Source organism: Jaculus jaculus, chromosome 13 (assembly GCF_020740685.1).
Source record: "Jaculus jaculus isolate mJacJac1 chromosome 13, mJacJac1.mat.Y.cur, whole genome shotgun sequence".
In the NCBI taxonomy this organism is placed as follows: domain Eukaryota; kingdom Metazoa; phylum Chordata; class Mammalia; order Rodentia; family Dipodidae; genus Jaculus; species Jaculus jaculus.
Window position 1 is genome coordinate 12,401,854 of NC_059114.1, and position 13,966 is coordinate 12,415,819.

The 13,966-nt window shown below is 50.2% G+C and overlaps 1 protein-coding gene and 1 long non-coding RNA gene across 2 annotated transcripts in view; one reads left to right on the plus strand and one right to left on the minus strand.

Moving 5' to 3' along the window:
• Positions 1–3,512: 3,512 nt before the first annotated feature.
• The window catches only part of Sgsm1 (small G protein signaling modulator 1), an 89,882-nt gene continuing 79,428 nt past the window's right edge, over positions 3,513–13,966 (minus strand). Inside the window, exons 23-25 of the mRNA XM_045133090.1 lie at positions 10,200–10,296; positions 9,020–9,187; positions 3,513–5,602 (exon numbers count right to left, since the gene is read on the minus strand). Coding sequence (XP_044989025.1) covers positions 5,514–5,602; positions 9,020–9,187; positions 10,200–10,296 — 354 coding nt within the window. The 3' untranslated portion in view covers positions 3,513–5,513. The remainder of the gene's footprint in view (positions 5,603–9,019; positions 9,188–10,199; positions 10,297–13,966) is intronic.
• LOC123454245 lies at positions 4,150–9,208 on the plus strand. The gene is made up of 3 exons (XR_006633238.1): positions 4,150–4,546; positions 6,807–6,964; positions 8,897–9,208. It is a non-coding gene; the product is annotated as an uncharacterized LOC123454245 (long non-coding RNA).

The following is a 13,966-nucleotide window of genomic DNA, read 5'->3' on the forward strand; positions in this document are numbered from 1 at the left end:
CTCTCTCAAATGAATAAATCAATAAAATATTAAAAACAAACTTAAAAAAAAGTAACATGGGGGTGAGCATCAAGTAAAATCTCCAGCTCAACTCACAGGTCACCCCTTTTCTGTTCACCTCCCGGTGGTCCCCATGTCACTAATTTTCTCTTTACATTGTTCTGGGTAGCAATTCGCAGCCCGCATAGTGGAGCCATTTACAGGGACCTGGCTCTGACACGGGCAGCCGGATCTTTCTGCATCAGAACAAGATGTTGTTTGCAAAGAGCTCTGTACCCACAAAGGCTGGAAATCCTTGTGCCTGTGGAAGTGAAAGTCACAGGCGGGGAAGAGCTTGGAAGAGCTCCACATGGCTTCCCATGCGGTGGAAAATCCCCAGGGAGCTATGTGGCCCTGGTGGCCAGTCACCTTCTGCTGGGGCGACTTTGCAACTGACTGCTGCTGCGCCCACGCCTCAGCAAAGGTCAAATCATGCTCCTCCGTCCTGTCCTGTCCTGGGCTCAGGGAGAATCACATGTGACTGCAGAGTCAGTGGGAATGGTGCCCCTGCCAAGAACAGGGGGACTGTGCCTCACTTCTCCTGCCACACAGCCCCGGGATCCTGCAGCTCCCCATTCCCAGGGCCCCTCTGAGAACCTGAGCAAGACCGGAACTTGAGGAAGATGGGGTCCCAGCCAGGACATCATTGCCAGCCATGGGGGTTGGTGGGCTGCTCGGTCAGAGGGGAGGCCCCAGGATGTCCAAATCCAAGGTGAGTTTTACTGCCCTCATTTCGCAGACATGAAAGCTAAGGTTTCAGAGAGGTGAAGTGATTTGCCTAGAGCCACATAGCTGTAAGTAGTAGGAATCCAAAGTCATTGTTCTTCGGATCTTTGGAGTGGGTGGGGATCAATGAAAGGAGTTTAGTTGGCATGGGGAGAAGGTGATGCCAATTTCAATCCTTCTCGAAGTCTTTGAAGAAGAAAGCTTTATCAGATGCTATTGCGTCTCCAATGACTCTCCGTACTTTACCTCTTGTTTAAAAAATTTGCACTTATGTGGGGGTGGGGGAGAGTATGTGCCAGGTTTTCTTGCTAAAGCAAATGAATGTCTATCTAGCTTTACGTGGGTGGCTGGGGAATTGAGCCCAGGCCAGCAGGCATTGCAAACTAATGCCAGTGAACCATCTTTGCAAACCATTCTACTTCTTTTTGTTGGTTGTTTTTGAGGTGGGGTCTTGCTCTAGCCCAGGCTGACCTGGAATTCACTACATAGTCTCAGGCTGGCCTCATACTCACAGCGATCCTCCTACCTCTGCCTCCCATGTGCTGGGATTAAAGATGTGTGCCACCACAACTGGGGGGTGGTTAGAGAAAGAAAGAGAGAGAGAGAGAGAGAGAGAGAGAGAGAGAGAGAGAGAGAGAGAGAATATGAATATGGGAGCACCAGGGCTTCCAGCTGCTGCAAATGAACTCCAGATGCATATGGCACCTTGTGCATCTGGCTTACGTGGGTCCTGGGGAATCGAACCTGGGTCCTTTGGATTTATAAGCAAGCACCTAAACTGCTAAGCCATCCCTCCAGCCCTTAATTTTTTTTTTAAAAAAATTTTTTAAAAATTATTTATTTGAGAGCAACAGAGAGAGAAAAAGGCAGAGAGAAAGAAAGAGAGAGAGAGAATGGGCGCGCCAGGACTTCCAGTCACTGCAAACGAACTCCAGACACATGTGCCCCCTTGTGCATCTGGCTAACGTGGGTCCTGGGGACCCGAGCCTCGAACCAGGGTCCTTAGGCTTCACAGGCAAGCGCTTAACCACTAAGCCATTTCTCCAGCCCCTTAATTTCTTTTAAAAAATATTTATTTACAAGAGAGAGAGACAGAGAAATGGGGCATGCATCACAGTTCCTAGCTGCTGTAAATGGACTCCAGAAGCATGTGCCACTTGGTGCATCTGGTCTTACGTGGGTACTGGGGAATTGAGCCCAGGCTGGCAGGCTTTGCAAAGCACCTTTAACCACTGAGCCATCTCTCCAGCCCAATATTTAATTTTCTGTGTCTGATTATATGTTGGTTGAGCCTGCAAGTGTGGCACTCATAGAGCTTCAACTGTCCAAAATTCCCTTCAATGTCCCCTTCTAAATGCTCATGCCAGGAGATAGTCTATTTCCTTTCCCTCCCTCCCCCATTTCCTCCCTCCCTCCCTCCCTCCCTCCCTCCCTCTCTCTCTCTCTTTCTTTCTCTTTCCCTTTGGTTTCTTTTGAGGTAGGGTCTCACTCTAGCCCAGACTGACCTAGAATTCACTATGTAGTCCCAGGCTGGCACTGAACTCACAGCGATCCCCCTACCTCGACCTCGCCAGTGCTGGCATTAACGGTGTGGGCCACCACACCCAGTCTTTCCCCCTGTCTTTGAATCTGGATTCTGACCAATAGCATGCAGCAGAAGTGACTTTGCTCCAGCAAAGCCCAGGCTTCAAGAGGCGTTGTCTGCCTACTTCTGCTTGCTCTCTGAATCGGCAGTCATGGCTGTGGAGACAAGCCCGAGACAGCTTGCTGGGGATGAGACACCAAAGACTCTCAGCTTCCCCCACTGCCTGGGCCCATGGCCAGGCCAAGTGTCCGAAAGTGAAGTGCTTGTCCAGCACTGCTGGACCATAGACACATGACGTCCAACCAGGAGTAGAACCTTCCTACTGAACCCAGCCCATACTTTACCCACCACATCTTGAGTCATTTGGATGGTAACAGCTAGCTGATACAAAACGGAGCCATGTGCCTGGACCTGGTTGGGGACGGACCTCTGACCTCACAAAGGCTTGGTATGGGTGTGTGGGAGTGCTGTTTTCAGAAGCAAATGTTTTTTACTTCTATTTGCTTTGCATGTGTGTGCACACATGTTGTGTCCATGTGTGGGCTTGTGTGCGTGCATGTGGAGGCCAGAGGACAACCTTGGGTGCTATCCTCAGGGACACTATATTTAGAAATATTTTATTTATTGATTGATTGATTTGAGAGGTGGGGGAGAGAAAGAGAGAGAGAATGGGCATATCAGGGCTTCCAACCACAGCCAGTGAACTTCAGATGCATGCACTACCTTGCGCATCTGACTTTACGTGGGTCCTGGGGAATGGAACCTGGGTCCTTAGGCTTCGCAGGCGAGTGCCTTAACCGCTAAGCCATCTCTCCAGCCCTGTCCATCTTTTTGTGAGACAGGGTCTCTCATTGGCTTGGAGCTAGTTTGGCTGCTCAGTGAGCTCTAGGGAATCTTCCGGTCTCTATCTCCCAAGTGCTGGGATTATAAATCCGTGTCACCATGTCCAGCACTTTTCGTAGGTTCTGGAGGTCAGGTCCTCCTGCGTGTGAGGCACTTTACCCACTGAGCTATCTGCTCAGCCCTACAAACATCCTTCTTTCAAAGTAAAGGTCCCCAGAGAAAAACAAAGACAAACACAGCCTCAGTTTCTCTGCTCATATATATTTTCTTTCTTTACAGACACAATTCTTTAGTAAACATTTACAAGATACTTGGGCAACACTGAAAAAGACAGGCCACTCTGTGAACAGAAAGACTCCCACATCTCCAATACCAGGACACAGGGACACACACACACACACACACACACACACAATGGATGTCGGCTGGGAAACCGAATAAATAGAGTCACTTCAAATGGCAACCCCCCCCCCCCAACACACACACTCTGGGGAGCGCACGAGGAAGCAGAGAGGCGGTCTTGTGCTATGCTGCAGACAAGTCTTTTACAAAAATAAATAACAATCGGGAGGTCTGGGACCTGGTCGTGCTAAATAACATCTCCTGTAAATAAACTTTGTTTTATCTGTCGGTCTTCCTTTAAGTGTGTCCTCCCATCTCAGGGAGCTGTGGTTCGGTGCTGGGGAGACAGGGCTCTAAGCAGGTGAGATCTAGTCACCTCCAGTCCTGATGCCGTGGGAGGGAGCTGCTGTCTTCCACGGCTCTCCCTTCCGGGGAGCAAAAGCCATCCAGAGCCGTCTCTGCCCACCCTGTGCCCCTAGGCAGGGGGCTGGGGCAACGCAGCTGCAGCCAGAAGGCGGGACAGAAGGAGTCGTCACACTTGACTAAAGGGCAGCCCTTACAGCCTATCCTGGTTGGCTCCGCGGAAGGACTAAGGTGTCCTGTTAGCCGAGGCTTCAGTCCAGCTTCCCCGCTGCCTCTCCATCCCCTCCCCCTGAAATCCTAGCTGCCATCTCTTGTCAGACCACAGGCCACCTGGGAAGAGCTTCCCGGCTTCCTGCTGCTGTTTCTTCCATCTGGACATTTCTGACAGCAGCCAGGCTGTTGTGCTGGAGGGAAAGGGGGGTGGGCGGCGCCGGGTCCTACTGGGGTTTGTTGTGAAGTGCCCAGAGGGCTGTTCCCAGATCCAGCTCTGTCTCCAGCTCAATGGTGGGAATTTCCCCGAGGAAAACACACTAATCCTGCGTGGGACCACACCCAGCTCGTTCCACCCCTGTCCTGAGTGAGCAAGGCGCTTAGAGGCTTAGAGAATGACAAGGGCACACGCAGACACACACACGTTGTCAGCCACAGGTAAGAGGCTGGACTCGTCCCTGTGTGGGGAATTGGGGAACTCCTCCCTCCTGCCCATAGACACTTTGAGGTTCCCAAGATACAAGAGAGAGAGAGAGGAGAGAGAGAGAGAGAGAGAGAGAGAGAGAGAGAGAGGGAAAGAGAGGAAGGAAAAGAAAGAAAGAGAGAAAGAAGTATTATCTTCGGGCATCAGGCAGAGGAGGACAAATGAGAAAGCATTATCAAACGGAACCCCAGTCTCCAAGAGAGATGGCAGAAGGACCTCAGTGTGCTTTTCCTAACGGAGTTGGGGAGGGAGCTCGGAGAGAGGATGGCTTAGACTAAGGAAAGTTGGGCAGAGGGCTTGTTGGCTTCTTAAAAGGGGGCGGTTGCCACATGGGGAACATATGGCAATAGCTGGGGATATTTTGGGTGATCACAGTGGGGAGGGGGCTATGTAACTGGCATCGGTGGTCTTAAGGTGGGGAAGCTGGTCAATTTCCTGTATAATACACGGCGCAGCCCCCTCGCAAGGAGATTTCTGGCTTCAAATGTCACTAATCATGTCAAGGGGTAAAGCGGACTGGAATGCTCTGGAATTTCTCCAAAGACCTCTTGCCAGGTTCAGAGGCATCTCCTCTACCAATTTCCCACCTCCCCAGTGCCATCTGCACAGAAGAGGAAGGGACAGGGGAAGGGAGAAGAGAGCTGGGGGGCAGAAGCCGTCTCCAAACACTTACTACCCCAACTCCCAAGAGGGAGAAATCCCAGTCTTGGGCGATCTTTGGTCAAACAGGAAAACGTAAGGCTGAACTGAGGTGGCTGCCCCTCGACCCCAGTGCCCAGTGGCCAAAGTCCAATGAGGGCATTGCTCTCTGCGCAGAGGTCCAAGCCGAGGAGCAGACACCAGGACCCCGTGCTGGGCTGCACAGCCAGCGGGAGGGATAGGGCGAGGAGGGCAGGCAGGGGCGCCAGGCTGGCACCGCCCTCACTTGTTCTCAATCAGCGTCTGGACTTTGTACACGAGGTCCCGGGCCAGCTTTAAGACCTGCTTCGCGTTGTGCCGCTCGGCCATTTCTGAAAGAGCACAAGATAAATCTCGTAAACTGCTTCTGTGTGCAGCCATGGGAGTTGCCCCCAGCTCCCAGCACAGACCTCTGGGCGTCCTGACCACACAGTGACTCTGGAAAATGGGGAGCGGAACAGCAATCCCCTGCACAAGGTCACCGTGGGGACAGAATGCGATGCTTGTCTCCTGTGTGCCTCCTCACCTCCCTGCTCAGAATGGCTGGGAATGTCTGTTAACAAGTTCGGTTTGGGGGGATGGAGGGATGGGTTAGCTGTTAAGGCTCTTGCCTGGTAGCCAAGGATTCAGGTTCAATGCCCCAGGACCCACATTAAGCCAGATGCACAAGGTGGTGCATACGTCTGGAGTTGGTTTGCCGTGGCTAGAGGCCCTGGCACACCCATTCTCTCTGCCCCTCCATATTTATACACACACACACACACACACATATATATGTATCTCAAATAAATCAATGATTTCTTTTTGAGATTGGGTCTCTCTCTAGTCCAGGGTGATCTGGAATTCATATGAAGACGGCCTTGAACTCACAGTGATCCCAGGTGCTGGGAAAAAAAAAGAAAAAATAAAACTTTAAAAAAAGTTTTGTTAGGTGCCTGGCAAGATAGGTAAAACACTTAAAACATGAGGAACAAAGTGTGGGTCCTCAGCACCCACGTGGGTGGTTGGGAGCGCGGGCAGGAGCCTGTAATCCCAGCACTCCGGAGACAGAGATGGGTGGATCTCTGGGGCAAGATGGCAGCTAGACTAAGTCCTCTCAGGGGGCTCTGGGTTCAGTCAGAGACTCTGTCTCAAAGAAGCAGATGGAGAATGATTAAGGAAGACACCAACACCAACCTCTGACTCCCCCACATACACACGCATGCATACATACCCACACACACACCTGTGCCCACACACACATGAACACACACGTGCAAAAAAAAAAAAAAACAGCAACAAAAGGTCATGTCAGGCCAAGTGTATATAGCCATTCTCCCACACTCAGGAAGCTGAGATCAGAGAATCCAGAGCTGGAGGCCAACCGGGGTTAGTGAGATTCTGTCTAAAAAATAAAAAGGTAGTATCAGTCTTAAATATTCTATGGAAGTGCAGCAAACAATGAAGGACCTAGAAGGAGAGGAGAGAAGAAGAAAGGGAAAAGTAGAGGGTTCTTTCGTCTAACTTTTTGTTGTTGTTGTTGTTGTTTTGACGTAGGGTCTCACTCTAGCCCAGACTGACCTGGAGTTCACTATAATCTCAGGGTGGCAATGAACTCACGGCGATCCTCCTGCTCTGTGGGGGACTTAGTCACTTGGAGGGAACCACGGTGACACTCCACGTGCAGTTGAGGACTGCATGACCCGCTGGCTGGGGTGAGTTCACACACGGCCCTACCTTCCCCTCGGAGACTTTGTACCTGCACAAAGCTAGGCTCGCAGTGACAACTGTGATCAAAGGCAGGCTCCACACTAAAGGCACCATGGGACGGAACGTGAAGGTGTGACGTGCAATCTCCTGTCAGGAGCTGGAAAGCTATGTACAGCCCTAAAAGGGTCACGCATTCCATAAGTGACTACTTAGTTAAGAATGATAGAAAATGCCAGGCGTGGTGGTACATGCCTTCAGTCCCAACACTCGGGAGTTCGAGGCCACCCTGAGCTTTCATAGTGAATTCCAGGTCAGTGTGGGCTAGAGCGAGGCCCTTCCTTGAAATCCACCCCCCCAAAAATATATATATATATATATAAAATGTTATTTTTTTCATTTATGTATACCATGTTTCTTTATCTTTTTTTCTTTTATTTATTTCTTTGTTGTTGTTGTTGAGGTAGGGACTCACTCTTGCCAAAGCTGACCTGGAACTCACTCTGTAGTCCCAGGCTGGCCTCAAACTGACTGCAATCCTCCTACCTCTGCCTCCTGAGTGCTGGGATTAAAGGCGTGTGCCACCATACTTGGCCATAACAATCTTTTTTTAAAAAATATTTTATTTTATTTATTTATTTGGGAGAGGGGAAGAGAGAGAGAGTGAGAGAAAGAGAATGGGCTCTCCAAGGCTGCCAGCCACTGCAAAGGAACTCCAGACACATGTGTCCCCTTGTGCATCTGGCTTATGTGGGTCCTGGAGAATTGAACCAAAGTCCTTTAGCTTTGCATGCAAGCACCTTAACTGCTAAGCCATCTCTCCAGCCCTCTTTTTTTTTTTTTTTTAAAAAAACCTTTATTTATTTGCAAGAGGAGGGATGGAGGGAGAGTGCCGAGCGCGCAAGAGAGGGAGAGAGCATGGGTAAGCCGGAGCCTCGTGCCACTGCCCTGGAACCGCAGAGGCGTGTTCCACTTTGTGCGTCTGGCCTTACATGAGCACTGGAGAACTGAACCCAGACTGTCAGGTTTTGCAATCAAGTGCTTTTAATCACTGAGCCATCTCTCTAGCCCTTAACAAGCTCTGTGTGTATTTTAGAATATGAGGTGTGCGTGTGCACGTGTCTTGCGTGCACATGTGTGTACAGATGGACACACCCCAGGCACATGCATATGGAGGCTAGACAATGGCCCAGGTGTCTTCCTCTATCATTCTTCTGCCTTGCTTCCTGGAGGCAGGGGCTTTCAGTGAACCTGGGGCTCGCTCTGTTATTTTGGTTAGAATGGCTGAACAGTGAGTCCCAGTGATACTGTTTTTCTTATGAAAGACAGAAAGAGAGAGAGAGAAAAAAAAAAGAAAGAGTGATCAAGACAGAGAGAATAGGCACACCAGGGCCTCTAGCCACCGCAATCAAAACCAGATGTGCGCGCCACCTGATGCACATGCGTGATCTTGTGCACATGCATCATCTTGTGAATCTGGCTTATGTGGTTACTGGGGAATCGAACCTGGGTCCTTAGTTTTCACAGGCAAGAGCTTAATCACTCATTAAGCCATCTCTCCAGCCCCCGAGCCTCCTTTTTGATGCTTATACTAGTCCCTTCAGCCAGGTCCAGGAGAAAAATTACATTCTCAGGCTGGAGAGATGGCTTAGTGGTTAAGGCGCTGGCCTGTGAAGCCTACGGACCCAGGTTCGACTCTTCAGACCCCACGTACGCCAGATGTGCAAGGTGACGCAAGCACACAAGGTTGCACGTGCGTACAAGGTGGTGTTTGTGTCTGGAGTTCGATTATAGTGGCTGGAGGCCCTGGAACATCAATTCTCTCTCTCTCTTTCTCAGTCTTGCTCTCACTGTCTTGTATCAATATATATATATATATATATATATATATATATATATATATATATGTATATTATACATATATATATACTTTTTCTCAGTATCCCAAGACCTCAGCTCGTCCTTCTGGAAACAGCCTTCAGCGGGCAGACCTGCCCTCCGCCCCGTCTCCCCTGCGCTCGTCTCAAGCCTCCTCCCTCCCAGGGGAGCAGGTCCCGCGGTACCATTGAAGAATTTGATGATGTCAGTGAAGTCCATGTTATTCTCCAGGATGATGTCACGGTAGACCTCCACCAGCGCCAGCGCGATGAACAGCACGTAGTGGGCAGAGGACACGTGCTTGGCTGCCCAGATAGTCTCCCACACCGAGAAGACGTCATCGTAGACGAGTTCTGCCGCGACACCAGCACGAGTGTGCATGGGACACCGCCCAGGACGCCACCCGCCTCACGCCCATTCCCCGGTGACAGTCCCAGATCAGTGGGACGTCGAGCCTGAGCCTGTCTGTGGTGGTCAGCACCTGGACTGGGGGGGGGGCGGGGTGCAGCAGGGACACCACCATTTGACTCTGAAAGCATCAGTTTCTCCAGCTTGTAGCTTGGGTTGTGTCGACAGGGAGGGTCTAAGTTCCTCGCAGCTCTTCAAACCTACGCGTGGAGACTCTGAGCATGTGCAGGCTTGATTGACAGGGGCTTGGAGACGGGCCCTCCGTCTTCAACAGCACCCTGGGCAGTGCCTCCCCTCCCTGCACACAGCAGAGCTTTACAGGAAATGGCAGGGGGTGGCCTTTAAAAGCGACGCTGCCACATCTCAATGAGCTATCTTTGAGTCTCAACACCCTCACTAATCAGCTAAGGAGCCATGGGCTAGTGACTTCCCCAATGGGCCTCTCTGTGCCTCATCTGTGTGTGGGGTGCCACTGGCCATGGAGAACAGAGCTCCACAAGGGACACTTAGGGAACATCTCTGTGCATGTGCATTGGTCTTAGCACATGAATTTGCGCCAGAGCGCATGACATCACTTCTGGCTCATATATGAAACAGGTGTGAAGTCACTTCACCTCCAAAGGCTTCAGAGATCTTGGTTTCTGCTATGAAGAGCATGACAGAGATTGGCTTTGGAGGTTGAGGCCAACTCAAACACTGGTTCTGGTATTCCTGGCTATGAAATGGGACTCCCCGTCCCCCGGCCTTAGTTTTCTCATTTGTGGAATGGGAATCCCTACTGCACAGAGCGCTTGCACAACAAGGCAGGTGCTGCGATAAGCAGACCTCCGAAACCAATGCTCTCCTCTGTTACCTTTGCTCCAGTGGCCCCTCAACCTTCCTGGCCCACGTCCCCACCCCGAGGTTCTGCTCCAAAGAGTGTGGGGGGAAAGGCCCCGGGTGGGAGGAAGTCCGTACCCCGCTTGAAATCCAGCAGGAACCAGCGGTAGCAGAAGTAGAAGTGGGTGTAGTCCCCATTCTGATGCATCAGCTCAAACAGCTCCGAGTCCAGGATCTGCGTAAGGAAAGGGAGAGCGTCAGCTTCCTGGGGAAGGGCAGGGCCGGAGGGACAGCGGTGATGGCGCAGGGACATTACTGCATGGTGGACAGCCCACAACCGCCAGATGTGGTTTAACAGTGAGCAAAGGATATGGACAGACATCTAAAAAAAATTATGGTCTCTCCAAAGATGATGTCCGAATGGCCAGTATGCACATGTGAGCTGGTCAACATCACTAATCACCAGGGAGCTGTGAGTCAAAACATAGCAAGAGGGCTGGAGAGATGGCTCAGTGGTTAAGGCGCTTGCCTGCAAAGCCTAAGGACCTAGGTTTGATTCCCCATTAAAGCCAGACGCACAAAGTGGCGCATAGATCTGGAGTTCGTTTGCAGTGGCTGGAGGCTCTGGCGTGTTCGTGGGAACAACGTCCAAGGTTGTCCTCTGGCCTCCATACACATGTGAACACACGGACATAAATACAAGTCACATACACATACACACACACACACACACACACACGGTAAATAAAGACCAGATCCTAAATCACAAACTCCCCAAACAAGACAAAATAAAGGACCCAGGAGATGACTCTGCACTTAGATGCGCTTGCTTGCACACCTGCCGGCCCTAGCTCAATTCCCCAGCATCTATGTAGAGCCAGACACAAAGTGCCACAAGCCCGCGTGATCCCAGTGTGCCTACGGCAATGGCAGGTGGAGCCAGGAGAATCCAAAAGCTCAAAGGCCAGCTAGACTGGTGCACACACAGTGAAAAAATAAGGGAGACCCTATCTCAAAAAAAAAAAAAAAAAAAAAGGTGGAAGCTGGGCGTGCTGGTGCATACCTTTAATTCCAGCACTCAGGAGGCAGAGGTAGGAGGATCACTGTGAGGTTGAGGCCTCCCTGAGACTCCAGAGTGAATTCCAGGTCAGCCTGAGCTAGAGCAAGAAACTACCTTTTAAAAAATATGAGGGCTGGAGAGATGGCTTAGCGGTTAAGTGCTTGCCGTGAAGCCTAAGGACCCTGGTTCGAGGCTCCATTCCCCAGGACCCATGTTAGCCAGATGTACAAGGGGGTGCACACATCTGGAGTTCGTTTGCAGTGGCTGGAGGCCCAGACGCGCCCATTCTGTCTCTCTCTCTCTCTGCCTTTCTCTCTCCGTCTCTCATTCTCAAATAAATAAAATTAAAAAAAAAAAAATGAGCCAGGCATGGTGGCGCATGCCTTTAATCCCAGCACTCGGGAGGCAGAGGTAGGAGGATCACTATGAGTTCGAGGCCACTGTGAGACTACATAGTGAATTCCAGGTCAGCCTGTGCTGGAGTGAGACCCTACCTTGAGAAACCAAAATTAACTAACTAAATAAATAAATAAAGTTTTTTTCCACCAAGGGTGGTAGCACATGCCTTTAATTCCAGAACTTGGGAGGCAGAGGTAGGAGGATCACCATGAGTTCAAGGCCTCCCAAGAGTACATAGTCAACTCCAGGTCAGCCTGGGCTAGAGTGAGATGCTATCTGGAAAAAAAAAAGAGGTGGGAAGTTTATCTTCTGACTTGGAAGTGGTTTGTGTACTCACACGCATTAAAAACCATTAAAAACAAGCAAGTTAGAAACAACCTGAAAACCCACCACAGGACAAAGGGTACAAATAAGATGGGGCTGGGGAAATGGCTTAGTGGTTAAGGTGTTTGCCTGCAAAGCCTACGGACCCTGGTTCGAATCCCCAGGCCCCACGTAAGCCAGATGCACAAGGGGGCACATGCGTCTGCAGTTCGTTTGCAGTGGCTGGAGGCCCTGGTGTGCCCATTCTCATTTTCTCTCTCTCTCAAATAAATAAATAAATAAATAAATAAATATTTTTAAAAACGATGGGGTCCAGTGTATTGCAAGCTCCCAGAGCAGCAGGCCGCGTGTCAGGGAAGGAACGGACCGCACTGTCGCTGAGGAGTCCTACGCACCTGTTACCAAGCACAAAGGCAAGTTTGAGGGCCTGGGGAGATGGCTGAGTGGAGAAAGCACTCACCATGTAAGGCTGACAACCCGAGTTCAGATCCCCAGCACCCTCTTAAAAGCTGGGTAGGTGTGGCAGGCAGCCCACCTGTAACCCCAGAGTTCTGGAGGTGAATCCAGACACAGGGCCCCTGGGCAAGCTGGCCAGGCAGACCAACCAGAGCTCACACAGGAGACCCCGTCTGAACAAGCATGGGGACAGTGGTTGAGAGGAAGACCCATCTTCAGTGCGGATGCTGGCGTCTGCAGAGGCGCACGCGCACCATATGTGAAAGCCCGCATGCGCACCACCAAATACATACTCAAAAAATATAAGGCGGAGAGCAGCAGTCAGCCAGCATTGACCTATGGCCTCCATGTACATGCGCACACATGTGCCTATGAGCACACTTGTGTATGGATATGCCTATGTACACACACCACATACATAGCCACGTGTCAAAAAGGCCATCTTGCAGACTAATTCATACAACCTAAAACATTTAAAAATATCTTATTTATTTGAGAGAGAGAGAGAATGGGCACACCAGGGCCTCTAGCCACTGCAAACGAACTCCAGACACATGTGTCATCCTTATGCATCTGGCTTATATGTGTCCTGGGGAGTCGAACCTGGGTCCATTGGCTTTGCAGGAAAGTACCATCACCACTGGGTCATCTCTCCAGCCCTCTAAAACTGTTTTGTAAAGTGGGGAAGTTTGAGAAACAATTATAGGTGGTTCTGTGTCCAGGAAGTAAATAGGCTCTTTAAAATGCATTGCAAAGGTGAAATTCATCCTAGAAAGTGGTCATTCCCAGGAGGACAGTGGGCATGGGAAATTAACAAAGGGTCCACTAAGGTTGAAAATCTTTATCAAATGCTTTATGTCTTAGGCTGAAAACAGGAGCATTCATTATTTAATTTAATTTTATTTTTCTATTTATTTATTTTCAAGCTAAGAGAGAGAGAGAGATACAGAGAAGAGAGACAGAGAGAATGGGCGTGGCAGGGCTTCTAGCCACTGCAAATAAACTCCAGAAGCATGCACCACTTCGTGCATCTGGCTCACATAGGCACTGGGGAATCGAACCTAAGTCCTTAAGCTTTGCAGGCAAGTGCCTTAATCACTAAGCCATCTCTCCAGGCCCATTATTTTGTTTTATTTTATTTTGATTTTTCAAGGTAGGGTCTCACTCTATCCAAGGCTGACCTGGAATTCACTATATAGTCTCAGGCTGGCCTCAAACTCACAGTGATCCTCCTATCTCTGCCTTCCAAATGCTAGGATTAAAGACATGCACCACCATGCCCGGCTTTGAGTATGCATTATTTTAATGTTTCTATCCTTTTATGTCTAAAAGTGTGATGAGTTGAAGCAGATGTCTCTCCCGTAAACTCATGTGTTCTGAATGGTTGGTCCCCAGCAATTAGCAGTTTGGGAGGCAGAGGCTGCTGGAGGAGGGGTGTCACTGGGGGTGGACCTTGAGGTTGATTAGCCCCAAGTTTGCGATTTCTAGCTGTGCTCCCTTTCCAGCTTCTGTTTTCCATCTGCTATGGCAAGGAGCTGATGTCCAGTCTCTGCTCGTACCATGATTTCCCCTGCCACCATGAAGTTTCCCCTCTAGACTGTAAGCCGAAACAAAAACTGTACTCCCTTAGACTGGAGAGATGGCTTAGTGGTTAAGGCACTTGCCT